This window comes from Colobus angolensis, unplaced genomic scaffold (assembly GCF_000951035.1).
Source record: "Colobus angolensis palliatus isolate OR3802 unplaced genomic scaffold, Cang.pa_1.0 Scaffold90, whole genome shotgun sequence".
Lineage (NCBI taxonomy): Eukaryota > Metazoa > Chordata > Mammalia > Primates > Cercopithecidae > Colobus > Colobus angolensis.
The window spans coordinates 5,459,047-5,486,339 of NW_012122932.1; the positions used below are offsets into that span (position 1 = coordinate 5,459,047).

Genomic DNA, 27,293 nt, shown 5'->3' on the forward strand with positions numbered 1-27,293 from the left:
TTAAAAAACAATCATCTTAATCTGCTTAGCCTAGGCAATGTTTTTATGAAGTCCTCCAGCTCCCATTGCTGCCTTCCTCTTAATGCCCAAGGGGCCAAAAGCACTACTGGTTTTATGTGGTTGTCAAGACAGGCTCTAGAGTCAGACAGACTGGTCTGAACCTCAGCTTTGCTACTTCATAGTTCTATGACCTTGACCAAGCAAACTAACCTCCAAGTCTCAGTTTCCCCATCTGTAAAATGGGGACAAAATAAAAGCCTTGCCTTGTGGCTTGAGGAGGCAACTAATTGAACTAATGTACCTAGCCTGGGATAGTTATCATATGCTCCTTACAAACAGTATCCACTAGTACAGTTGGTACCTTGGGAAGCAAAGCAGTTTTAGCAACTTCTGGGCCAGGACATAATGCTTTCTTGTTTAATGTAGGGTCAGTTCTTCAGAGTTAACAATGCCCTTCATACCTGTGACCTTGATTGACCTGTCCTAGTTTGAAGGGCAGAGGTGACCATTTCCATTTCCCAGATGAAGGCACACAGGATTGGGACATGTAAGGAATGGCCCAGTCACACAATGAATGAGTGGCAGGGCTGGGCTGGAGTACAGACTCCAACTGCTGCTGCTTTCCTTCGAGACCCACCCCACTTCCTCCAGTGGCTCCATGAGACTCTTCTGACACCAGTGGGCATGTGACTCAAGCTGAATCAACTTGGAGTAAATGCCAAGACTGTTGTTGGAACTCCTAGGAAGAAGGAACTCTTTCTGTTGGAGCTGCTAGCTGGCAGGATGGACATAAGCGACCCTGCCACCATGGGGAGAAAGGCTGCCTGAGAGTGAAGCTGTAAGAGAGGACAGCAGATGCAAGACAGGGGTGAGCCAAGGGTCCACAGAACATCATTTGAGTCTCTGGACTCAGATCTAGTCCTGTAGTTTTCAACTATAGGAGCCAACATCTCCTTCTGTGTTTATGCCAGTTTGAACTGAGTGTGGGAGGAGTTCTACCAAGAAGTTATGGCTAATCCACCTGGGCTTCTGAGGACCACCTGTATCCCCACCGGCACCGGCAGACACTAGACCCTCTGGTGCCAACTGTACCTCCATGGCCTTCTTCAACTGCTTGGCATCGTAATGGGCCGGTGGCATCATGAGCCCCAGAATCAGCCTTGCCAGGTCTCCAGAGATCTCAGACTTCAGGTCAGCCATTAAGTCCTGCAAAGGGCAGAGCCCCAGTCATGCCAACATCAACACTTGCCCACACATGACCCAGGATGGAGGAGATGGAGCGAGGAAACAGGGGTTCCACATGAGGGATCGTGGAAGCTTGTGTCTGTCTTTGCTGATGTTGCACTTATTATTTAGATGTAGCCAAGAGGGTAGGGAAAAAACAACCAGGAGGAAGACCCACTCTCCTTGACACAGGAGACAGGAACAGGAAGGGAGCAGTGCTGAAGGACACTGTTTCCATCCAGGGGGAAACGCACCCCACCTAAGCCAGATGCCACCAATGTGCAATAATCACTGACACTCAGTTGGGGCCTTGAAGCCAGCTCTCTCTGTGCAGAGGAACTGCAAGACGCCCAAAGCACATTGAAAACAACTCATAGCCCTGATCTTGGCCCCGGCCCCATGCTGTGCCTCTGAGGCCGCTGAGCATCTCACACACGTGTTGCCCATCACAAGGAACTGGGGGAATGGAAAGATACGTCTGCCCAAACCCAGTGCTGGAGACAGTCTGGGATCACACAACCACACAGGGTCCCACTGCCATGAAGACCCTGGTGCCCAACTGTGCAGAACCGATGGGGACAGGCTGAGCTCAGTCAGGCAAGGTGCATGCATGTCGCACCCAGAGCCCAGGAGGAGGTCCTTACCCGGCCAAAGTGAGACTTGAAGGTCTGCCGGATCTGCTGCCGCTGGGCATTGCTGCGGTGTGTGATGATATCGATGATTGTATCTTCGTCAGTCCCTGAGTCACCAAAGCGACATGCCTCAGAAGAAGGCCTGTGGCTCTCAGCTTTCCCCATACACCGCCCGCTGATGGTCCCTCGTCAATCTTTGTCAGGGTAGAAGCCTGGCTAGGCGGACATGTGCTTCTGAGTCCCTGCAGTCTGCTTGCCTATGGCTCAGGCCACTGATTTCTGCTGGGCTCTTCCCTCCCTTTCCTATTGACACGCTGAGGAACAAGGACAGCTGGGAGGTAGAGAGTACTGGGTTGGGAGTCAGGGCCTCTGAGTTCTAGTTCTGACTCTGGCAATGGCTACCCACCCTGGGCAAGTCCCCTTCCCTTGATGGGACTTGGTTTCCACATCTGTAACATGAAGAGGCTGGAGTAGTTACCAAGGGATCCTTCCAACCCTGACAGTCCAAGTCCTGTTAGCGACTCTATGTCCTTTCTCTTCAACTCTCTGGGAGCTGGACCCTGAGTCCCTCTAACCATGGCAGGTTGACTCTAGAAGGCATTAGGACACCACTTCCTGCTTCTCAGATTAATGCCATCAACCGTAGACCCAGCATGGGGGTCCTTCATGGCATTTTTACCTCTATCATCCTACAGTCCCAGGGAAGCTTGGAAGATATCATCATTCCCATGAGACACATGGAAAGGAAGCCCAGGAGGTGATGGACTTAACCTAAAGCCTCCTGGGAGTTGCTGTCAGACAGACAGGGCAGAAAAGGCAAAGAAAGCCAAACCCTAGATGGCCAGTCCCAGGCTGGACTTTCTGAGCACAGGCCCAGCTGATCTGAACCTGTGGGTGCAGTACTCCTCCCATTGGTGCCAAATGTAGGTCTGAAAGACCTGCCCAGCAGGGCACACTCCCACCATAGAACTGGGGCTCTTGGGTTCCAGGGTCCACAGTCCTATTTTACATGTGGGGAAATTCAGACCCAGAGTGGCTGAGAGGCTCACCCAGAGTCACACGGTGAGTCAGCAGCAGAGCCGGGGCACCACACCAATTCTATGATTTGGTACTTTCTTCAGTGCCAGAATACTGCTCCCAGGAGGCTGGGGGACACCTTGGTCCCTGGGAAGGGCTTCTGTCAAGTTCCTTATGAACCCTCTCCTGCCCCTCCTCCTTATACTCCAGAAGCCAGGAGGGTGGAAACTTGAGATCAAGTCTTCCTCATCCTGCAGACTCTAATTTGAAACCTCACTCTGTCCTCTGCCAGCCCACGGCCGAACCCACCACATCTGCTGACCCAAGAGCAACCCTGCTCCCTTCCCATCCCCCGTACCGAGTCCCTTCATGGCTTTCCGCAGCGCTTTGGCATCTGCATCAGGGTTGAAGTCATTGGCTGGGCGCACAGTTCCCTTCAGCTGTGAGAAGCAGAAAGAGACTCAGCAGGTGTCTGAAGGCCCCCCTGGGGGCCAGGCTGAGAGACAGCATGCGAGGGTGGGAAGCTCTCCCCACGAGCCCAAACCAAGCGGTGTGGGTGGGGAAAGAGGCAGAGGTGAAGCCACAGCAGACAGACCCTGCACAAGAGCTGAGAGAGAGAGACAGAAAGATAGAGAGAGGGAGAGAGGGACTCAGGGCTGGGAGCAGGGCAAGTCCTGGTCAAGGGAAATTGGCTAGGCTCCTGCCTGCCACAGGATCTGCCTCGGTTCTAGTGCCCCTTGGCTACTTATTCCACCGGAGCCTCCCCAATTCTTCTGAATCCTACCCTGCCCCTGAGACCCCCTCTGCCTCTTAAAGAGTCATTCCCCCTGAAAAGGCAGCTGAAATGTTCTGAAATACCAGAACAGAGTTTCCCAAATTTCAGTCACTCCTGAAGGACTCTCACTTTTCCAAATCAGCACACACACTATGCCATCTCTTAATGGTTTTATGTAATTCAACTTCTTTTCTGACTTATTTAAATACATCCATTTTTGAAGTGCATTTAAAATTACTCCCAAAGGGCAAGGAATTGTATCCGTTTTATCCTGTTATATATCCCAGGTGTCTACAACAGTGTCTGACATATAATAGGCACACTTAAAAAATAATTGTTTAAGTGAATTAATGAGGCTTGGCACAATGGCCCATGCCTGTAATCTCAGCACTTTGGGAGGCCAAGGCAGGAGAATCGCTTGAGCCCATGAGTTCAAGACCAGCCTGGGCAACACGGTGAAACCCTGTCTCTACAAAAATTAGCCAGGTGTGGTGGTGTCCACCTGAAGTCCCAGCTACTTGGGAGGCTAAGGTGGAACGATCACCTGAGCCTGGGGAGGCTGCAGTGAGCCATGATCGTGGCCCTGTACTCCAGCCTGGGTAACAGAGTGAGACTCTATCTCAAAAAAAAAAAAAAGGATGAAATTACTTTTATATTACTACCATGAATTAGGAAGTTGATACCATGTATCATAAACTGACAATTTACCACAAAAATCAATGTAATAAAAACAAAAGAGGTGAAATACCATGAAATTGAACATGATGCCTCTGCTTGCCAGAAGCTCTGAAACTTAAAGCGAGCTCTCTCAGCTTTCTCTTTGTGAAATATGAAAATCAGCAAGTGTTGCAGGGATGGTGGCACCAAACCAAGACTTCCTCTTTGACATAATCAGAAACGCTGATGAAATTGAAAAGGAGTGCCTTTCTCATTCACTATGTGGAGTTCTGCGTTATTCACCCCTGCCAAACTAAATTCACTTCTCACATCACCTATGATCATCTGCAAAGATCTCTTGACTTATCATTTGGGGAACGCTGTCCTAGAACATCAGAGCTCAAGAGCCCTAAGAGATCACCGAGATTGCCGTGTTAACCCCTCATTTTAAAGATGGAGACATAGAGGCCCAGAGGGAGGGGGCATCTTCCAAAGGTCACATAGTGAGTAAGTAACAGAGAGTTCCAAGGTCCTACACATTTTTGTGTGGGCCAAGCGTTACAGTCTCTAGAATGGTTGCCTAAAGTACTTTGGTGAAACCTTTCATTCCTGTCCTTTGCGGACCCCCAGTCTCAGGATGCTGAGGAGGACAACCTGAAATCCTCCAGTGCACCCAGGGACGCCCATCTGTTCTCAGCTTTCGTGTCTCTGAGGCCAACTCTTTGGACCCCGGGTGGGACAGGCCCCTCCATGGAACCAGCCAGGTCTCCATTTCAGCAAGCCCTGTTAGTAAGTGGGCCAGAACCCTTTCCAGCGTGTCAGAAGCTAATGCAGAAACCAGGTGCGCCCCTCCACCGATTCATCACTCCAAGGGAGAAAAGGAAGCTTCAGATGTGAGAATCAACGTGTCGGGTTGGCCGCCAGGGGGCAGCTGGGTGCCAACCAGAGCAGCAGGAAGGCGCAAGCAGAAAAGCTGTGGTCAAGAGGTCAAGCAGGAGGAGGGGAAAGTCTGACCTCTACTCGGGCCACTGCACTAAGTTCCCACATCTGATAGGCCACCTGCGCTGCCTCCGGGAAGAACTGGCCAGCAGCACTGGAATGGAGGGGTTTAGGGAGAGGACAGGAAGGAATGTCATCACGGGCAACACTCCACACAACAACACACACACACACACACACACCCCAACACATACACACACGTGCACACACCACACACACGTTAAGCTTTCTTTATCTCCAGCCTATGCCTCCTCCATTCACCAGGGTCCTCCCTCCATTTCTGAGAACCTTCCATCTCTCGACACCCCCTGCAATGCTGCCTCTTTTTTTGAGACGGAGTTTCGCTCTTGTCACCCAGGCTGGAGTGCAGTGGCGCGATCTCAGCTCACTGAGACCTCTGCCCCCGGGGTTCAAGCGATTCTCCTGCCTCAGCCTCCTGAGTAGTTGGGATTACAGGCCACACGCCTGGCTAATTCTTGTAGTTTTAGTAAAGACGGGGTTTCACCATGTTGGCCAGGCTGGTCTTGAACTCCTGACCTCAGGTGATCTCCCGCCTCAGCCTCTCAAAGTGTTGGGATTACAGGCGTGAGCCACTGTGCCCAACCAATGCTGGCTTTTAAGGGCAGCCTTCCTGGCTGCAGGGTCCAAGCAGGATAGGATTTTTCCAATCTTTCAGCCTCCCCTTTCTTCCTTAGAATTTGAGTGTCTTCTATCCAACTCTCCCCTCTCAAACAGGCCAATGAGCAGGCTATGGCCATGCAAGCCCCACATCTCCTCCTGCAAAGTGCCTGGATGTATCAACTCAGTAATATCTGCTGAACTGCATCAATCTCTATGGTCCTTACCAAAGGTTCACAGGAAATTCTTGCATCCCTTCCGTAATTGGATCTTTATAAGTCCCAGAGAAAGGAAATCAGAGTGCCTCCTGTTCCCTTTCCAGCACACAAATTTGGTCAAGTAATGCCCCAATTTAATACTCTGGGAAGAGGCCCCCAGGTCCTCCCACTTCTCTGCCTTATTTCTCTCCCTAGTACTCCATAAATGCATGACCTGGGACATATGAATGAATCAGGCTGCTCCTTCTCACTCCTAGGCTTTTCTGTAGGTGATTTCCTCCACCCAAACACTGTCCCCAGACCCTGTCTTCACCTGGCTCTTCCCCTTCCTCCTTGGGTCTCACCGTGTATCTCCAAAGAGTCTCCCCTTGGTCTGGGCTAGGGCATCTCTGTGTGCTTTTATATACGCTTTTTACATGGCACAGCCAGTTCTCCCCAGCACAGGACTGCTCCCTTCTGGAAACTGGTCTATATCCCCTTCTGGGCTATGGCCTTCAACAGGGGCTTCCTCACAGGGTCTGCACCCAGAAGGTACTTAACACATATATGCTGCACAAATGAATATGCAGAGCAGGAATGTTTTCTTTTCCCATTTAACAGGTGATGAAACCGAAAAACCGCTATGAAATAGCAGGGCTTGGATGCTCATAATCTGGTTCCTGGTCCACAACCCCAGACTGACTTTCCAGGTTCACAAGAGCAGACATCTCCATATACAGGAGACCACGCTCACGTTCAGACCACCACACGCTCAGACACACAGATCCACAAGCACAAAAGGCACCAGCAAAGGCCGCCTTTCACTTTTGTGACACTCCTGGCTCAGGGGAATCCCCAGCTCATCCAATTCACCCATCAGGATGCGAGCCAGGAGAGTCCCTGCCTGCCACCCCAAGGCCATGCCCTCCAGCCAGGGGCCAAGAAGCCACTTACTCATCATCTCCCCCACACAGCTTTAGCAGAGACTTCTTGTACTCGCCAGAGGTGTCATTCTGGAGAGAAAGAAAGAAAGGTTACCTCTCATCCAGCCCTGGGCTCCTCTCAGACAAGGAGGTGAAGGTTCTGCACAGCCTAAAAGAGGGAAAGGCTGAATGAACACTTATTCATAGCAGCCCTGACCCTCCTGTGCTGGTTAATATTGAATAACTGGTTCTCAGCAGGAGGTTGGGGGAAGCCCTAATTTATAGCATTTGCCAATTTCTGTGGTGTAAATACTTCCAGCAATGGACAATTTCAAGTTACCAATATGACTTCACAACCAATGTGCGGAGTTGAGAGGAGACGCTAGCTGCCCTTTCAAGCCAGTGCCCCAGCACAGCAGCGCCACCAGACAGTCCCCAGCCCAGCCCTTCCACGTGAAATATGCATGGGAATGGGGTTCCATGAGCAAAAACATTGGGAAATGCAAAAAATTAAACAAATATATATATTACACAGATGCACATATCCATATAGATGCATATTCCATATCCCTCTTGGGGCTTCATAATGGACTTCAAAATATGAAAGGCTGTGAGAAGCTCTGAGGTAAAGAAACTGGCTTATTTATCTTTGCTTATTCTGGTTTGTTACGAACTTATTTTCCCATAGAACATTTTGCACATAACACCTAAAAAAATTACCGTTTGGAAACATACTTTGGAGAACACAACTTGGATCTCTTTCTCTATCACCCCATAAAGCTTTATTTCAGTAATCCAAAAAAAAAGGGAAAACTTCCCTAACTTTACATATGTCTCCTGATACAGCCTCAGGGGCCGGATGTCCCAGGGTCATCACCAATCACCCGGCCCAGGCCAAAGGTTCCCCATTAACCCTCCCCATTAACCCTCATTTGTGTTCTTCGGTGTTTTCCAGCCTTCCTCCGGGAGACTGTGAACTCTCACTGCCCTTGGGGCAGAGTCCTCTCCCTTAATTCAGCTTGTGTGTCCTTCATGACCCAGCCCCTGCCTCGGTCTGTAGCCTTTCCACTTACAAACACCCCTAACAGTTGCTTTTCTGTTGAATATCCTTAAATTCCTTGAATGAGCCACAAGACAGGGGCTCCTGGAATGTCCAAGAGACTCCCACTTCCTGGGACATTTCCTTTCCCTGGGAATAGTCCCTAAGCCCTCTGTCTTGGCGAAAAGCTCCATGCTCCCTACTCTGCCCCCATGAGCTCTGCTGACCTTGATCATGCTGTAGAGGGACTTCTCATACTTGGTCCGGAAGATCTCCCGAATGTCGAGCATGTCCAGCTCACTACGGGAGACCATGATGCGGATGAGGGTGTTGTCCCGAGTCCCCAGGCCCTGCAAGGCAAGTGGGTTTGGGGAACATGGACTTGAGAGGAGGCTAGAGTGCCGATAGCTCCCAACTTAGTTGAAAATCCTATTTTCATAATAAAAAGTTAAAAATTAGAGCAAAAGAAGCAGACGTTGCCATTCCCATTGAAGCTCTATCTATGCTCCTCTTATTGCTTTGTTTTTTTTTTTTTTCTGAGATAGGGTCTCACTCTGTTGCCCAGGCTGGAGTGCAGTGGTGTGATCTCAGCTCACTACAGCCTCTGCCTTCCGGGCTCAAGCAATTCTCCTGCCTCAGCTTCCTGAGCAGCTGGGAGTACAAGTACCTGCCACTACGCCCAGGTAATTTTTGTACTTTTAGTAAAGATGGGGTCTTGCCATGTTGGCCAGGCTGGTCTTGAACTCCTGGCCTCAAGGGCTGCCTTAGCCTCCCAAAATGGTACGATTACACACGTGAGCCACCGCGCCCAGCCCTCTCATTGTTACAAACCTCTTCTTCTCTCTTCATGTATAATTTTCACACTTGATTTTCCTTATAATTTTACCATAGCTTTGTAACTCTAAGCAATACACTTAGATTTATACATTTTGGAACTTTGCAAATATACCGCTGTGCATTTATTTTTTTGCCATGCTATTCTTGATGGTCACTCACTGGGTTGTTTCTAGCTTTTTCCTATTATAGGCAATACTGTTATAAGTATTCCTTTTTTTTTTTTTTTGAAGAGACAGGGTCTCACTCTGTTTTCCAGTCTAGAGTACAGTGGTGCAATCACATGGCACACTGCATCCACTGAAGGCTCAAACCTATGGGCCCTGTGCTCCAGAAATCCTCCTGCCTCAGCCTCTCGAGTGGTTAGGACTACAGGTATGTGCCACAGCCCCTGGCTAGTTCTATTTCTTATTTTTGTAGAGACAAAGGTCTTACAATGTTGCCCAGGCTGGTCTTGAACTTTGGGCCTCAAGTGATCCTCCCACTTTGGCCTCCCAGAGTGCTGAGATTACAGGTGTGAGCCACTGCATGCACGCAGCCTTGTGATGGGCATTCTTATGAATTCATGCATATAGGCAAACATCTCTCTAGGGCTGAGCTGCCCCACCTCATTATGGCACACTGGTGGGCAGAGAATGGCCAACAGTCTACTTTGCACTTTTGGAATGGCCAACCACGGCCAGGAAGGCCCAAGCTCCTGGGTCTCAGGCCTCAGGCCTCTGGCAGCAAATGACTGCATTCATTTCCTCCAGTGCATCACAAAAATACTAGTTTCTCTGTGCGTCATATGTGTAAAAGCCTGGGAAGCTTTCTCAGAAACACACCCAGAGTGGAACTGTCACAGGGTGAGCATGATGAGTCTTAGCAGGCAAGGCCAAAGTGGTCTTGCCTACATACGCTGTATATAAACATTCTGGTTAATACTTTTTCAAAGTCCGAGCTGCCAACCCATTTGGCTGGAGGGATCAGGTGCAGGCTGCCACCCTAAGTCCATCTGTTGATTCATGACATCAGCCAGGTGTGCAGATGGAAGGACATGTGACCAGCAGCATTCCTGGCCCTAGAGCTCACCTGGGATGGAGCACCTTCACCAGGGTCGGCCCTGTGGCCATCCCTGAAGGGCTCTCTTTGGCCACTGGATCCCAAGGACTTGTCAAAGAGTGCCAATAGTCCTCTCCCCAAACCTCATTCACATCGTCCCGCCACGCACCTTCATAGCCTTGAAGAGCCTTTCAGCAAAATATTCCGGGGTGCTCCGGATACACTTCACTGTGAAGAGGGAGGAAGAGGGAGAGTTATTCTGGCTTCCTCTGAAGGGGGATGGGATGGCCTGACTCCCTCTTTGTTTCTGTTCCTTGAGGACCACCTAGCTCAATACAGGAAGAACCGTGGTTCCTGATAGCTCACAGCCCCAGAGCACCCCAGACCAACCCACTTTTACCGCAAACCCAGGGAATAAACAGGAAATAATCTTGTTGAAATAATCCTGTTGAAGTCCATCACAAAGACAGACCCCCTTTATCTTTCTAGTCCTTTTGGTTTTCACAGGGAATTGAGCTGGGGTGGGGGAAGGGTCTGGGGTGAAGGAGGAAAAGGCATTTGTTTAGACCTGCTACACCAGAAAGGTACTGGCAGCTGAATCATTGTGAATCTCACTGAATCACTGTGAGTCCCACTGGCTGACTACTTCAAACAGGGAGGGCAGGGGATGGCTCTGGGAGGGACAATAAAGGAGCTGCAGGTTTCCCCCAAGAAATACAAACACACAACATATTCCTGACTCAGACATGCTAACTGCTGGAATGCTGGAATTGCAAGGGCTTCTGGGGAGGCAATTAAGGCAGTCCATCCTTCCTGCCCACCCCCCACCCCACTTGATAGATGAGGAAACGGAGGCCCAGTAAGCAGAAGTGACTTGCTCCAAGCCAATTTGGGAGAAGCCCTGGTTTGACTCTTGGCTCCACCACTGACTAGCCAGCTCCTCACATCCTCACATTCTCAGTACCCCCAACTCATTACAAAACTACCCCTCAGCAAATGATCAGCCTTGGTGAGACTCAGTTTCCTCATCTGTGAAATAGAGATCATGGAAGTGGCCACTCCTGGGTCTTTTATAAAGATTACACACTCAGCACAGTGCCTGGCACACCGCAGATGCTCCACAAAAGTCAACTATTAGGATCATCATTATCCTCAGCCCAAGTTCAGAGCTCTTTGTCACCTGCCATGGTGGAGAAGGGAGCTGGAGGAAGTCAGTACCTGAGGCTCAAACCCCTTTCCCTTCCCCAGCCTCAGCCATGCTGCCCTGGAGAAACTTTTAGAATTCACGGCCCACCTGGTTTTCTCCTTCCCAATTCTATACCATGTAATTCCCCTTTCCATTCTCAGCTCCTTGTTCCTAGGCCAGTGTTCCAGAATCCCCTAAAACCCGCAGGAATCCAATGTCAGGACATACCTACGGCCAGCATTAGCTTCTCAAAGTCCCCAGACAGCTCCCCTCGGATGCTGGCTTCGATCGGCTTCCCTGTGGTCTTCAGATATTCATCGAACACTGTGTCAGACAGAGAGACAGGGAGGTTTGAGAGTGCCTCTGTAACCCCGAGAAGAAATGAGGACTTCAAGAGTGGGGGGGCGCAGTGGCCAGGACCTGACTGTCCACCATGAAGCTAGGGCTGGTGCTCTGATGGAGGCGACTGGGAGATCACGCACATCACCAGCATTGTGCAGATGAGCTTCACAGCTGGTGAGGGACTGCACCTCATCCCCTAACATGGAGACAGGACTGGCACTGGAGATGGAAGGCCAAGCATCCTGTTAATGACTTTGCTGAGGGACTGTACAAACCACTGTCTAATATTAGGTTGGTGCAAAAGTAATTGCGGTTTTTGCCTTTTTTTTTTTTAAAGTAATGGTAAAAACCACAATTACTTTCACAACAACCTAATAAACTCAGGACTAGAGTTTGAATTGGGACTGAAGTAGCTGTCATGTTCCATTAGTGGTAAAGAAAAGAGATAAAGAAAGGAATTCTTGGCATAAACCCAAGGGAGCAGCTTTAGGTCTTCTCTGGAGCTTACCCAACCGAAGATGCTGCTTGCTGCGATTTCCCAAGATGTAAATGAACTGGGCTTCATCCGTTCCCCATTTCAGTTCCCCTGCCTCGTACAGGTCCTAAAGGGGAAGAGGTGGCACTTGACTGAAAGAGGAAACCTCAGGAGACAGGACACGCTGACCAGGCCACTCAGAACTGCTGCCTGATCCCTGAACACACCAGCAATTGGTAGCCTGAGGACCTCTGTGTATAAAACAGTCATGCATCTTTTAATGATAGGGATACATTCTGAGAACTGCCATTGTTAGGCGACTTTGCCATTGTGTGAGGATCGTAGAGCACGTACACACACCTAGATGGCATGGTCTACTACACACCCAGACTTCATGGTATAGCCTATTGCTCCTAGTCAGCACACCTGGTTTGGCATGCTACCTTACCGAATACCATAGGCAACTGCAACACAATGGCAAGAATTTGTGTACCTAGACACATATAATCATAGAAAAGGCACAGTAAAAATATGGGGTTATAATCTTATAGGACTAGCATCATATATGTGGTCCATAATCTATTGGGACTAGCATCATATATGTGGTCCATCATTAACCAAAACGTCATTACGTGGTATATGACTATACCTATATGCCTTTCTTCCTTTCTTTGTGGAGAAACTCCTACTCAACCTTCAAGGCCCAGATTAAGTATTCCATTTTTTCTCAAAGTACTTCCCGATGCTCCCAGGCAGAGTTCTGTTTCCCTCCTTTCCTCCCTCTCCTAGGCTCCCACAGCTTTCTGCTTCTTTATCACTTTGATCTACTGTATATGATAATGACTTCTTCACATGTCTATCTCCACACTATTGTATGAGCTCCTTAACAACAGGGACTATGTCATAGCATTCTCTGTATCTGCCCCTGTGGTGCTGCTGGCATGTACTGGGTACTCAAAACGCCTGCAATGTACAATATATTGATAGAGAAGGTGTTTGTGTGATTAATATATGCCTGTCTCTCCTGGTACCACTCGATTTTGTTCATTAGTGATTTCCCAACGCTTGGCAGAGTGCCTAGCACATACTAGGTATTTAACTTCAATAATATTAAATAACTGAATGAATAAAGAAAGCTCCAAAGTACATCTCACCAATATTACATATGGGATGTACCTTTGAAAGATAACTTATATCTTTTCTTCAACAAAGCACCAGTATACATGATAGCTGTGGCTGGGTTATTTCTGGTATTTGATGCAAATGACTTCACCTCCAGCCCTTCCCAGGGCCCCAACCTCTCCCCTCCCGAGGCTCTTCTGCTGTGCCTCAGGGATTTTCAATGGTGCTTGTTTACCTGGACGTCCTGTTGTACCAGGTCCTCGCTCACTACATCATCCGCCTCCCTGGTTCCCTGGGCAGAGAGACAAAGAATATGTGTTTCAAACACTGCAAAGCCAAGCCAGGAGGGAGGCCTGGATGCCAGTGGTGGAGACAGGGAAAGCAGGAAAAGCTGGTGGCCCAGATGTGTCCAGAAGCAGTGACTGCTATTGCATGAAGACCACAGTATCTATTTTGTGAGGCAATGAAAGGGTCCCTCCCTCTGGCCTTTCCCTTCATCATCAGGGCTGGGTCCACACAGGAGAGTCCCAAGAACAACCAAGGTTCTTCCAGGTGTCCCCAGCCCAGAGGTAGGCAGAGCCTTGTCCTGAGGACATCTCTGAGGACAGGGCCCCAGGTTCTCGACGGTCCCTGCCACAGATCCTGGCATGGCCCATGACACTCCTCCAGCAATGATTCCACAGGGGCAAAGGATCTGAACATTTGCATTCTATTAGGAGCGCTTATGCCTAACTTAAAGAATTCACCAATAAGGATTTGGGCCCAAGATCTGAGCTCACAAGCTACAAAGTCACCAAATCCTAATGGTGCTTCTGTTGTTCTGCCCAAGCCCTTTGCCCCACCTGATAAGGAGGCTTACAAATAGAGGAGGATGCACAAAGGGAACAGGGGAGAGCAGTACTCAACTCCTTCTTACATGGGCAGAGGTCTGCAGGTGGCCTGGAGAGGTCTACGGCCATCCCTTCTTCCCCTTGGATTGTGCATTCCAGGATCTCAAATCCCCTGGGTTCTCTTTGGGACTGAGCAGAAGACAGGGCTGGCAAGCTTACAACATGTGCCACGCTGCTGCTTACTCTCAGACCTTGAGGATACAAAATGCCTGACTCCAGGATACAGGGATACGACGCTCCTCTCCAGAAGAAGCAACTTTGAAAATGGGGCACAGGTCACACCATCTCACTCCTGAGGTTTCTCCTGATCATTCCCCAGCTGGTTAATATGGGATTGTTACGGCAATGAGAGGAACAGAGTTGGGAGGAGCTGGTATAAAATGGGAAATGGGGGACAGAGGAAACATAGTGGTGGCTTAATTTATATACAAAGTTTCATAACCATCTAGTCCTTGGAGCTGAGCTTGAGACATCTCAACGCCCGTTCCCACTGTGCCTGTGGTCACAGAGATACCTAGAGGGCCAGGTAGATAACATTCATGGTGAAGCGGGCAGGAGGCATATGATCTCCAGCCCACTGCAGTCATGCAGAATGCAGATCTGCTGCTACCACAACTTTCAACACATCAAAATAATACAGAAATCTGGTTTTTGAGCAAAATCTCACAATTTCCAAATGTTAGCAACTAACTCAAACTTGTTTTGCTTTGCTTTTCTTAAAACACATTGTATGGGGGAAAAAAATCCAACTTGGCAAGTTGAATTCAGCCATAGACACCAATTTGTAGCCTCCTAATAGTCTCTTCGTGATATACTTTGGGCGGGCTGTGAGGAGACAATAAGGCTCAGATGTGGGAGACTCCACACAGCAGCCCCAGGAATGCTGGGGTCCAGAAATGCTGCATGTGCAGCTGCAGAAGCCATGGCAGGAAGGAGGCCCAGAGAGGAGCGGGAGGAGTGAGTGTGGAGAGAGGAAAAAAGTCACAGCAGAAGACACTCCTGGGCACGAGAGGACTGCGTGCCAGAGGGAAAGCGCGTTAGCCAAATACACCTGCCTGCGCAAACCAGGGGAAGCTGACCAGACCCCTGGACATTCAGATCTACACCCAGGTGAGTCAGACAGAAGCCATCCCAAACGCCAGAGGAAAAAAACAGGCTGTGAACCAACCTGGAGCAGGACCACAAGCATCTTCTGGAAGTGGCCAGAGGTGTCGCCGATGATGTCGGCCTCCAGGTCCCGCTCGTAGGCTGCAGAAAGGACCGCAAGCTCTAGTCTCATCCCCAGAGACCTCAGGGATCCAGGATAAAGGCCCCTGATGCCCCCAAAATGATCAGATATTTTTAAAAATTCCCAAACCCAGTCTACTTGACCATCATGGCAAGACCCAGGGTGTATTTTCACAGTTCTTCGTACTGACCACGATGTGATGAAATGGAATCTGTCCACTCTCTCTACCCCACCTGTACCATGATGGCCCACCTGGACAGTGGCTATAGTTCTCTGATGGTTCTCTCCTCCCCTATTCTCAATGCCTTTACAATTCATGGCAATAAGGGTGGCTGTCTTAAAACCCATAACTGATCATGATACTCCTCAACTTCTCATTAGACTCAGAATAAAACACCATCTGTCTCTTGGCCTGCAGGCCCTGTGTGATCCTGCCCTGTCCTCTACCCATCTAGCCTTGTACCAGCTACCAGGCTCATTTCTATTTCAGGGCCTTGGCACTTGCCGTGCCCTTTGTTGGAAAGATCTTCTCTCTATTCTGTATATAATTGGTTCCTCATTTCCTCCCAAGACCTCACTGGTAAAAGTTTGATTCTTGTTACCTTGTTTCCTTCATAACACTTAGCTAAAATACATCATCATTATGTTTATCTGTTTACCTGTTTATTGTCTGTCTCCTTCATTATCTCATTATCTCATTGGTCTAAGAGAGAGGGACCCCTTTGGTTTTATCCACCACCATATCCTGAGAACCTAGCACATCACCCAGCACAAAGCAAGTACTTATTGGATAGATGAATGGGTGGACAAATGGATCAGAAGAAAGGAGGAGAGAAGGTAGATGGCTAGAATCTTAGTGTCCCCACCCTTGCAATCATCCTCATTTCATATCTGAAGATCCTAAGTGGCCCCTCCTGCCCATCTCACCATCTTTGTATGCTGCCACCAGCTGGTGCATCTGCTCATTGGTCCGGGAAGCCAAGATCTCAATGAGGCACTTTTCATCAGTGCCAATGCCCTGGGAGAAGAAAAGGAGCACATGAGTTAAGGGCAGGGATGGGAGGCCACTGGACACAGGCTGAGATCAGGTCATAGCCAGGGCTATCGCCCCAGCACTCAGGAGGCTCCTATCAAGCTCTTAGGCACCGATTGGGAACTGCTGCCCTGAGACTCCTAAGACATGGTTATATGATTTGGATGTGTATCCCCACCAAATCTCATGTCGAATTGTAGACCTGAATGTTGGAAGTGGGGCCTGGTGGGAGGTGATTGGACCATGGGGGCGCTTTCTCATGAATAGTTAGCACCATCCCCTTGCTACTGTTCTCATGATCATAAGTTCTTGTGAGATCTGGTTGTTTAAAAGTATGTAGCACTTCCCCACCTCCCCACTTGCTCCTGCTCCCACCGTGTGAGATGCCTGCTCCCTCTTTGCCTTCTACCAAGATTGGAAGCTTCTTGAGGCTTCCCCAGAAGCAGAAGCCACAATGCTTCCTGTTCAGCCTGCAGAACCATGAGCCAATTCAACCTCTTTTCTTTATAAATTACCCAATCTCAGGTGTTTCTTTATAGCAACAAGAATGGACTTATGAATAAGAATGGACTATGAGAATGGACTAAAACACATAGGTTCTAGTTCTCCCTCTTCCAGCTTTGTGAATTCTCTTCAGAAACTATCTTTTTGGGCCTCAGTTTTCTCATCTGTAAAATGTAGATGATATTAGTTGCGCTGCCAAACTCACAGGGAGAAGGAGAAGATAATAATCTCACATTGCTAAGTTCATCAGTTTATAAAATGAACTCATGCTTAATAGCTCATAGAAGACAAAGATCATAGCACTTTATAGACTGTAAAGTGCTAAATATACCTAAAGGGCTTTGTCTCTCTTCTTTCTAGGGGGCAATTCTCTACCTCTACCTCAACCAGGCTGAGCTACTCCTCATACCCTAAACACAGGACCACAACTTCTCCTGCCATTTTTACCCCCTGCAATGACCTTGACACTTCTATCCACCAAATCCTCTCTGGGATTTGGGGCTTAACTTGATCCTATTATCCTTTAAGATGCCCTCTCAAACAACCCTTGGCCCAGGGTCGTGTTGATTACTTTTAGTGTGCCCTTGGCCTCAGGAGTGTTAGACACAATTTGTCTTCATGTCCCTATAACCTGTATCCTTGGACTACAAGCTCCTGGTAAGGGGGTCTGTGCCAAGGGCCCCTTTCATGGGGTGTGCATCACACTGACATCGGTCTGCATCTGTCTGTGTGAAGACCGGGATGCTCCTCTGGGATAAACTGAGATGTGTCTGTGAAGCAGGACACATCTCACATCTGCTGGGTGGCTATGGGGCTCACCAGTTGCTTCTGGAAGAGCCCAGAATCTTCCCATTAACCACATCCCCACCCCAGCACACACATACACCCCCCACTTCTTACCGAGATGGCATCTTTAATTTCTTTGGCATCACAATAGGCAGGTGGTCTCATCAGGCCCACAATCAGCCGTTCAAACTTGCCCGTCAATTCATACTTTAAATCAGCAATGAGGTCCTGGCGGGTGGGGAGAAAGAGGAGAGAGAAGAGGAAAGAGGAAGAGTAGTTACAATGGTAAGAATTACACTTAATGAGCACCTACTCTGGCAGGTGCTGGGCTACATAATCTCATTAAATCGTCACCCTTGGAGGTATGTACTGTTACCAACCCTAAGAGACAGGCTCAGAGACAACAGGGGTCTTACTCCAAGTCATGCTGCTAGCAAACGGCGGTGCAGGGCCAAGTCCACAGCCCTGTGCCACCTCCCCACCGCTGTCTGCTTCCTCGTTTACCGTGTCTCTCTCTCACTATCTGGCAGTCCACAGAGTTGACACCTCAACCATCTTATTCACTACTGCAGCCCTAACCCCTAGCATGAACCCAGCATACAGCAGGCGCTGTGGGTGTATGAAAGGCTGAAAGACCCCAGCTGATGAGAAGAAAAAGAGCAGGGTAAGGTGTCAGCCCACAGGCTGACCTGCAGTGCCATATCCACGAAATAACCTGAATGAGAACACCGGTGAATGAAATCATTCTTCCACCACCCCCACCCCATGGGCCCTCCGGTTGCCGTGGTTACCTTGCCGTAGAGGGACTTGTAGCTCTGACAGATCTCCTGCCTCTGCCTGTTGCTCCGGGAGGTGATTATGTCCAGTATGGCCTCCTTGTCACTGCCTGGAATAGGGGACAGCAATCATCATCCTACCCACCCTGCCTCCAGCAAGCCCACCAGGGCCGCTTCCTTCCCTGGACACAGGCCTAGTAGCTCCCTGCAGGCCTCAGCATGAGCCTTCCACTCATCAGGTGCTGGTGTCAGGGGAGAGGGTCAGTGGGGACTTATTAAGTCACGACTGAAAGCGGACACAGCACATACACTATCTGCGCTCAGAAGACCCTGATCCAGCTCCTCACTGCACAAATCAGGGAATGAAGGCCCAGAGAGGGGAAAGAACTTGTCCGAGGTCTCACAATGAACCTGGCTTAAAAAACCCAGGTGTCCTAACACCCAGTACAGGGTTCTTTTCACCACAAGACAAAGAAGAATATAAGCACCACCTTCAGACTGTGGCTATCTCTGGGCAAAGGCAGCAGGCGGCATTATCAGGAGGGTGATCTACCACGGAAATTTCAGCTACTCTAATGAAGCACTAGTTCTTAAGTTTGGTGGTAAATCTATGGGTGAAATTTCTATTACTCTTTATACCTTTCTTTCTAAAACATTTTATTATAACATCATGAAAATTAATAAAAAGGGAAGACCAAAAACAATGAATAAGTGCACTTCACCATTTCACAGATCCTACCACCACCACCCTAAGGGCTCTGGGCTGTGTCTACATTTGGGGGATACCCCGCAAGCTCCCGTGAAGCCTGGCACCCACCAAAGCCCTTCATGGCAGTGTACAGAGCCTCAGCATCCTGGTTGGGGTCAAAGCCTGGGAAATCATGGATGGAGCCCCGGTATTTGGCACCCTGTGGAGAGAAAAGCAGACGGTGAACTGCCAACCCCGGACTGAGACCAAGCACCCAGTCCCTCAACCTCAGGTCAGATGCCTACCCTGATCCAGGCTGAGCTCCTTTCCCTGCAAAATCGAGTGCTGGCCACATACACCCTGGGTAGCGGTGTGGATGACTCTCCCATACCACCTGCTGCAACCCGCCCAAAGGACAGCGCCATTTCCCCAAGGGAGAGGGGCTTGGCCAAGGCCTGCAGCCCTATACCACCTTCCAAAGCATCCAGGAGAGGGTAAAAAAAACCTGGCTGAGTGTAGGAGATGAAAATGATGCCTGCAAAAATAGCAAGAGTCATACACACACACACACACACACACACACACACATATATATATATATATTTTTAAAGAGATAAAGAGATGGGGTCTCACTCTATTGCCCTGGCTAGTTTTGAATGCCTGGCCTCAAATATTCCTCCCACCTTGGCCTCCCAAAAGTGCTGGGATTACAGGCATGAGCCAGTGCACGCAGCCAGCCCCTCATATTTGTACAGCATTTTATGTTTACACTTTCACCTCTGTGAATGTGATTAGTGTAGCCATTTGTAGATGCTCTTAATTTTATTTCTATTGCGGAAGCCAAGCCCAAAGAAGAGCCACTTGTGGGAGGTCACACAGAACCCAGACCTTTTCCCCCTGCTCTCCAGCTCCAGGAAACTTGCAGGTGTCAGCTACTGAGGGTGGGGTCCTGGGCACAGGGGGTCCAGAGACACTCTCAGTTCAATGCCAAGATGAGGTGCTGCCTCCCTGGGCCCAGTAAACTGCGCTGTGAACCGGCATCTGAGGACAAGCTGGCTTGGCCTTTGAGGGGAAGGAGAGAAGCGGCAGAGAACCAGGGGATCTTAGATATCGAACCTGAACCTGAATGCACAATGGGACTGGTTCACAGAGAAGTCAGATGTGGGTCAGTTACACGGCACTGAGAAGTGGGGGGTCTGGGAGAGCAGCCGAGAGCTGGCAGAGTGAAGGATGCCAGAGCCTGTCACTGAGCACACAGCACAGTGACAAGGCACTTCATCTGTGCTAGGCCCTACCCTAATGGCTGAGGAACTAGGGAAAAGGGGGACCCAATTCCTGTCTTTCACGAGCTCCTGGCCCAGGGGCAGAGACAGACAAGCACATCAATTACTATAAAGCTTATAGTAAATACACTGAGACAAAAATAAGGTAATGTGGGAAAACAGTAGAGGCTGATCCAGCTGTGGGAAATCAGGAAAGAATCCAAAAAAGAGGGAATTGAGGGTGGTCCACATAGACCTTGCCTTCAGGAAGGCAGAGGTGGAGCAGAACGAGCCCTGGACCTGGACCTGGACCTGGACTGGACCGTCTCCCCGCCTCCCCGCCTCCCCGCCTCCCGGTCTCCCCGTCTCCGTGCCTCCCAGTGTCTGCACTGCAGGACCCTGGCCAGGCCTCTGGACGCTCTCTGGTCTCTGTCTGCAGAGGCTGGCTCCTCTGAGCTATGCATGCGTGGGCGTGGAGTTACTATTTAAAGTTCTGACCAGAAAGGAACACAGCTGTCTTCCTGCCACCTGGGAATCCCCTGCAACCTGATCACGCCCCTGGGTAGAGACGTAAAGAGTAACACATACCCAGAGCAGGGCGCCCAGGGCAGGGCGCCTTGCAAGGAGCTCGGTGAGTGCAGGATGGGGGCTTTACTGCCAGCGCTCCCCTTGGCCTTATTTCAGACCTCACAACCGGAGCCTGAGACATTCCTGCTGCCTTCTCCACCCCAGCAGGCAGTTTGATCCAGAAACCTCTGAGAGCAGATACCAGATCCATTCTGCCCACTGCACAGAGACTGACCAAAGGGGGCACTCAAGTATTTGCCACATGAATAAATGAACAAGAACACGGAACAACTGGGGTCCTCCAGGAATTTCACTTCCAAATTCTTTTCTCTTTCTTTCTGGACACCTCTAGCCCAGCAACATCAAACAAGTACAGCAGACAAGATTAGCTTCTCAGATGGATGCGGAAACAAGAGGTGGCTGGGCGCAGTGGCTCACGCCTGTAATCCCAGCACTTTGGGAGGCTAGGCGGGAGACCACTTGAGGTCGGTAGTTAGAGACCAGCCTGGCCAATGTAATGAAACCCTGTCTCAGCTAAAAATACAAAAATGAGCCAGTCATGGTGGCAGGCACCTGTAATCCCCGCTACTCGGGAGGCTGGGGCAGGAGAATCACTTGAACCTGGGAGGCAGAGGTTGTAGTGAACTAAGATCACATCACTGCACTCCAGCCTGGGTGACAGAATGAGACTGACTCTGTCTCAAAAAAAAAAAAAAAAAATGAAAGAGAGAGAAACAAGAAGGCTCAGAGGCTCAAAATCATTTCTTTGCAAGGATCCTTAAAGACCTTTCAGTTCAGCTTCCCACTCAGTTATTGAGTCCATGGAGAACGGAGACTGTTGAGAATAAGACAAATCATTCTGCCTAAGAAGAACTGTGGAGTCCCAGCTCTAGCACAGGCTTGGCACAGAGGCTGGAAGAAACTGTGACTGGGCTGAATGAATGGATGAAGACACCCATGATGGCCCAAGCTCTGAGATGGAGGACGCTGAAGGGGAAGACGGTGAAGGGAGACCTCCCTGGCACTGGATCCCTAGCAATGCTGTCTCCAATGCCAGGGCCTCCTGGGACCAGTGTGGAAATATGAAACTTTGAAAGACGCCACCAGGGGCAGGTCCTCCAGGGTCTCTCCGGGCCCTCTGCAGACTGGCCTGTTGCCATGATTCATGGCTGTTTTTCCTTCCACCTGTCTGGACCAACCTGTCCTAATCCATAGTAGCACCAGCCTCTAATCCACCTCAGTAGTAGGATGTCCCTCCCACGGCTCACTTGGAAAAAGAGAGGGAAAGGACTTTGAGAACCACAAGCTGAGAACTAAATGAGGAAAGTTGGTCTCAATGTTACACCTGTGTCCCAGAAGACCCAGAACAGAGAGGGCAAGTGACATGTCAAGACCACACAGCAAGTCAGAGGCCCAGCTAGGAAGGGAATCCAAGGCTCTTTCTAACAGACCAATCTCTCCCTTCCCCTCAGATTCCATCTGGGTGGGAGATGGATCCCACATATCAACCAGAGCTGGAGATAAGAAGGGGCAACCACCACACAGCCCAGTGCTTCCTCCTGGTCAACCATACCAGCCTGCCCTCTCCTTGAATACTGAAACATTTGAGTTATTGCCTCTATGCCATTTTGACCCTATATTCAAGGCTGCAAAAAGGCAGCAATGCTGTCCAATCTACAGGATCCTAAGTGCTTCTCACACTCAGATACTCACACTTCCAGGGCAGCTAGGGCTACCCTACCATTCATTCAATCAATCAAGCAAGCAAGCAAGTGACATTTACTGAGAGTCTACTAAGTAGATGCTTAGGACCAAGGACCAGTAAGAGCTCAGAATCTGGTAGAGAGATACATGACAACTTCAACTACAAGACAGTGTGGTGGATACAAGGCTAAGGGCAGCACGGGAGCTAGGAGATATTTCCCTTAGAAGCTCTGGGAGGACAGGGACTGTGTCTCTCTTGCTCACTGATGCATTTCTAGCACCAAGTACAGGGCCTGGAGCAATCAAGCACTCACTGAATATTTGTTTCATGAATAGATGGATGAATGACTGTGCATATATTGCAAGCAGATCAGAGAAGGTTTTCTGGAGGTGATGTCTAAGCTGAGTCCTGAGGGATGAGCAACAGGCTAGCCCCGAGGAGTAGAGGAGGGAGGGGAAAGGTGAAGAGGAAGAAGGCATCACACAGAGGAGACACATGGCAAAGGCCTGGAGGGAAGCAAGAGGCACTTGGGAAAGCCAGCCCAGAGTCTCCAGTGCTCAGAGCAGACACCGGGTGTCACTAAGATCATCCACTAGAAGCGGGGAAGGCAAAGAGATGAGGCTGAAGAAGATGATGGGGATAAACAATTCAGACTCTTGTAATGCTGGCAAGGGCAGCTCTAGCCCTGCTGGGCTAGCCTGGGCACAACACCTAAGCCAGGATCTGGGTAAGGCAAGGCTCTGGCACCCTGGCATTGTTTTCCTTATGTATTAAACAAAGCTGGCCACTCAAAACCCTGTCCCTAGTATTTGGCATTCTTTACTAGGTTGAGCCATGTAACTTGCCTTGTAGGTAGATTAAAAACAGTCAAATAGCAGCAGATTTCAAATGGTTCAAATCAATACCTGTCTGGTTGATATGCAGCATCTAGAAACTATTTTAACCCGTCTGCTGGGATGGAGGTGTGCTGGTGGTGACAAGCACCAAGACAGAGTGTGAGTCCATTTTCTTCAGAGCTCCCGGTCAGATGCCCAGAGTCGCTAAGGTCATGGGATTGTAAGCTGCCGGGAAAGGATGCGGAGAAGAGGGAAGCGTGTCCCCAGGAGGAAGGGCGGGGGATGAGGCAGCACGAAGACCCGCTTTCCTATTGCCGCTCCTCCTCCTCCACTGTCCTCCCCCTCACACAATGTGGGTGGTCACAGCAGTGTCTGGGGAAGGGGCTGAAGTGCCATGCTGAGGGAAGGGCGCCTAATGACCTATACAAGCCTTGATCAGAACGCTCACTTAGAGACAAGCTTCTCGAGCAGCAAGCTTGGGCTCCTGCACAGTTCTTTGCACAGGACTAGTAAGATCTTCCAAGTGAGGACCTGCTAGATCAGTTGTCCTGGGACCCCCCAGGATCACAGCCACTAGAAGCAAGTGTAGGGGGCTTAGCACTGGTCACATTTGGAGACACAGAGACAGCCCCTCAAATCATCCAGGCCCAGGCTTCCCACCGTGTCATTCTCACACCAGCTTCGTGAATTCTGCATCTCTAAGCGCCACCTGCGCAGCTGCACAGGCTTCTCACCCACCCCACCCCGACTGCCTGTCGCACCTGGCTGCAGGAACCCATGATCAAGGCAGGGGACAGCAGAGAAGGGACTTTCCACCCTGAAATATTCAGCAGGTCCTGGTGCCAGATGGTGAGCAGCCGGGCCCTGGGGCTCTGCGGGGCTGGGCCCCACCCCGGCTGCTGCTGGAGCAGGAGTCTTGGTGGCCTCTTGGGAGCAGAGGCGACGTCCCCAGAGAGACAGGTACATAGCCAGGAGTCCAGCTGAGAGCTGCCTTGGCCGGTCCTGACCCAGGCCTCACCTCCACAGCTCCCAGAAGTCCCAGGCACAAGCACCTGCCTATCCTGCCCTGTCCTCAAGGTGTTTTTATGTTCATTATTGCATTCAAACCCAGAACATCTCTGTGAAATGGAAGTCCCAGCGCCATGCCTCCTGGGTCTTCCATGACACCACCCTATTTTTTCATGTCTTTGGGCCTCAAGTTTTACTCTTCCGAAAAGAGAGATAGGAAGAACAGCACAATAACCACAGTGGAAGGAACTGGGGGGTGTGACTAGGCCAGAGAAGAGGGAGCAGTTTGCTGTGTGCATGCACATGTGTGTATGCATGCATGCATGAGTGCGTGTGTTGGGGTTTTGGAGGACACCAGATTCAAGCTAATAATTAAAAACCCAGCTAAAAACTGGAAGCAACAACTTCAGCTCAACGGCAGGGAGGCTTTTCTCACATTTCTCTGTTATTGTCTTCTGCAACCCTCCTCTCCCCCAAACCACTGCACCCCATGCACACCAAATTACTTTTACTCCCCTGAGCACGCTGCATTTACTCTCCCTCTAGCCTGTCCCAGTTGTCCCTACCTAGACCACTCTCAGCCCCCTTGTTCTTCCCCTGAGTAGCTCTCCCTAGGCAACTTCCCCTCTCTCCTCAACCTAGGTGGGGTGCCCTCCTGCGTGCCCCAGAGCTCCTTTACTGCCCCCAGAACACTGTGCATGGAGGGTGCCAACTCACCCAAAGGAGGAGGGTTCCCTAGGCCCTGCCACCCTGGGACTTGCTTGTAGGAGGTCTGCTGGTCCCCGGGCCATGGCAACAAGAAACCACAGATCAGCCAGGCAGAATGCATGGCCCAAGAGCACCGGACCAAGGTCCAAAGATCTGCACCCTAGGTCCTGGCCTCTCTGATCTCCCAGGGCCTGTCCTGTCCACTTTGATCATCTAGAATCCTGCAATTCAAATGCCTTTCAGGAAGTAGCTCTAGTATGACTATACATAGGAAATGGGGAACAGTGAAAGTTCCACCTTGGATTTTTGCCCATAATCAGTAACAGTCTTTCCTTCTAGGCAGAGAGGCCACTTGTACACACAGTGCACTCCTCAGTGGCTGAGATGAAGGCCACAGCTAGGACTTCTCTGAAGGTACTGATCCTATAACATCCTGTGCTCTTCAGAAACTGTGAATATCCTATAAGCCCAGGTTCACTGGGGGCAGTTATGATGTCAAGAATGGATGGAGTTTTGTTATTACTGAGTTCAACCATTCCGTAAGGGGAACATGAGGCCCAGAGACCTCATAGACAGCTTCTGTCTGTACATTCTGTGGCCAGTAGTTCTGGGTTGGTTGGAGTAAGGGACAACAGGGCCAAGTCCCATGATTTTCTTCAAGATCCTGAGTTTTTTCTACCTGCCAATCCCTTCATAACACTGACTGCATCACTTTCTCCAAGGCCAGCCAACAGACAGCACTCTCAGGCAAACCCCAACAGAGTGGAGTGGGGTTTTTTGTTTTTTGAGACTTGCTCTATAACCCAGGCTGGAGTGCAGTGGCATGATCTCGGCTCACCACAGCCTCAATCTCCTGGGCTCAGGTGATTTTCCCACCTTAGCCTCCTAAGCAGCTAGGACTACAAGTACATGCCACCTTTGTATTTTTTCTAGAGATGGGGTTCCGCTATATTGTCCAGGCTGGTATCGAAATCCTGAGCTCAAGTGATCTGCCCACTTCAGCTTCCCAAAGTGCTGGGATTATAGGTGAGAGACACCGTGCCCAGCCTCAACAGAGTAGAGTCGAGGTCAGAGTCCTACCTCTGACCATGGCCAGAACCCAGTCTCAGCCACATGGGAGTAAAAGTTCTCATGTGCCTCCAATTCTATTGCCCGGCAGAGTGGTCAGACCTGAAAGACTGAGGTGAGAGTCTCCCAAGCCAAGGAAATTCAATCCCAAATGGGTGTGACAGAGAACATTTGCATATCCAGAGGAGAGAAACGCCTCTATTGCCTTTTTGCCTGTCAAGTTTCTATTTCCCTTCCTCAGGCCAAACAGTTCAGGTGGGACCAACTCCACTTCCTTGCTCCAAGAAAGAACAGGTTACCCAGGCCCAGCCAATGAGAACCAGGCCTGGGCCTTCCCCTGGAAATCACTGGGCGTGAGTTACGTTGTTTACTCCCTGGGCTGCCAAGACAGCAGAGTGGAAGCCTGGAGCTGCTGATGACTACCATGTCAATGCAAGGAAGAACCTACCCAAGAATGAAGCCACGAGAAGAAGCCCAGCTCACATAGGCAGAATCTTGACACTATCATTTGAACCCCTGGATTCAACCAGACCTGAAGCCCTGGGCCTCTCTGTCAGGTAAGCCAACATACATCCTTTTCTGCTTAGGATATTGTGGGTGATATTACATTATGGTGACCTGCATCTGAAGAGCCGTGACTTGCAATAGGAACAAGCAAAGCCTAAGAACCTTTCCTCCTTCTTTCAAGCTGAAGGTACCAGGGGTCTCTGCAGCAGGCCTAGTGACTCCAGGAGGATCCCAGGCCCAGAGAAAGCAGAGTACCACCTTCAGGAAAGAGAGGCCCCTCACCTGTGCTGGTTTGGCCATGGTCTCCGGTTCAGCAGCAGAATCCACTGTGGAAAAGAAAGAGAGCATATGAGACTCCCCCCAGATCTAATCAGCCCCTTTCTTTCCCTTACATTTCTTCCCTCTGCTGTTTTCCAGCTGCCCCCAGCCCTTCAGGTTAAATCAGACCCAATGACCCAGCTCAGGGCTGATCGCATTTTTTTCAGAAGACAATGGGCAGACTAGATGGTGCCCAGACATTCACAGCAGTATGGGAAAGGGATGTGGAACCCCGAGGGAGGGCGGGCATGGCACTGACCCACCACTGACCCCTTGACTCCTCCGGACTAGGCAGGGTACCTGTCTCACCACCGTCTCAGTTAATACT

General features: G+C 50.0%; 1 protein-coding gene across 1 annotated transcript in view; it reads right to left on the reverse strand.

The window, feature by feature from the left end:
• ANXA6 (annexin A6) overlaps positions 1-27,293 on the reverse strand; it is a 60,524-nt gene that overhangs the window by 21,511 nt on the left and 11,720 nt on the right. The window contains exons 3-18 of the mRNA XM_011931618.1: positions 26,930-26,973; positions 19,116-19,206; positions 18,314-18,408; positions 17,637-17,750; positions 16,127-16,217; positions 15,140-15,219; positions 13,317-13,373; positions 11,993-12,086; positions 11,371-11,466; positions 10,126-10,184; positions 8,309-8,431; positions 7,074-7,132; positions 5,320-5,398; positions 3,232-3,313; positions 1,869-1,963; positions 1,093-1,206 (exon numbers count right to left, since the gene is read on the reverse strand). Coding sequence (XP_011787008.1) covers positions 1,093-1,206; positions 1,869-1,963; positions 3,232-3,313; positions 5,320-5,398; positions 7,074-7,132; positions 8,309-8,431; positions 10,126-10,184; positions 11,371-11,466; positions 11,993-12,086; positions 13,317-13,373; positions 15,140-15,219; positions 16,127-16,217; positions 17,637-17,750; positions 18,314-18,408; positions 19,116-19,206; positions 26,930-26,973 — 1,373 coding nt within the window. The remainder of the gene's footprint in view (positions 1-1,092; positions 1,207-1,868; positions 1,964-3,231; positions 3,314-5,319; positions 5,399-7,073; positions 7,133-8,308; positions 8,432-10,125; positions 10,185-11,370; positions 11,467-11,992; positions 12,087-13,316; positions 13,374-15,139; positions 15,220-16,126; positions 16,218-17,636; positions 17,751-18,313; positions 18,409-19,115; positions 19,207-26,929; positions 26,974-27,293) is intronic.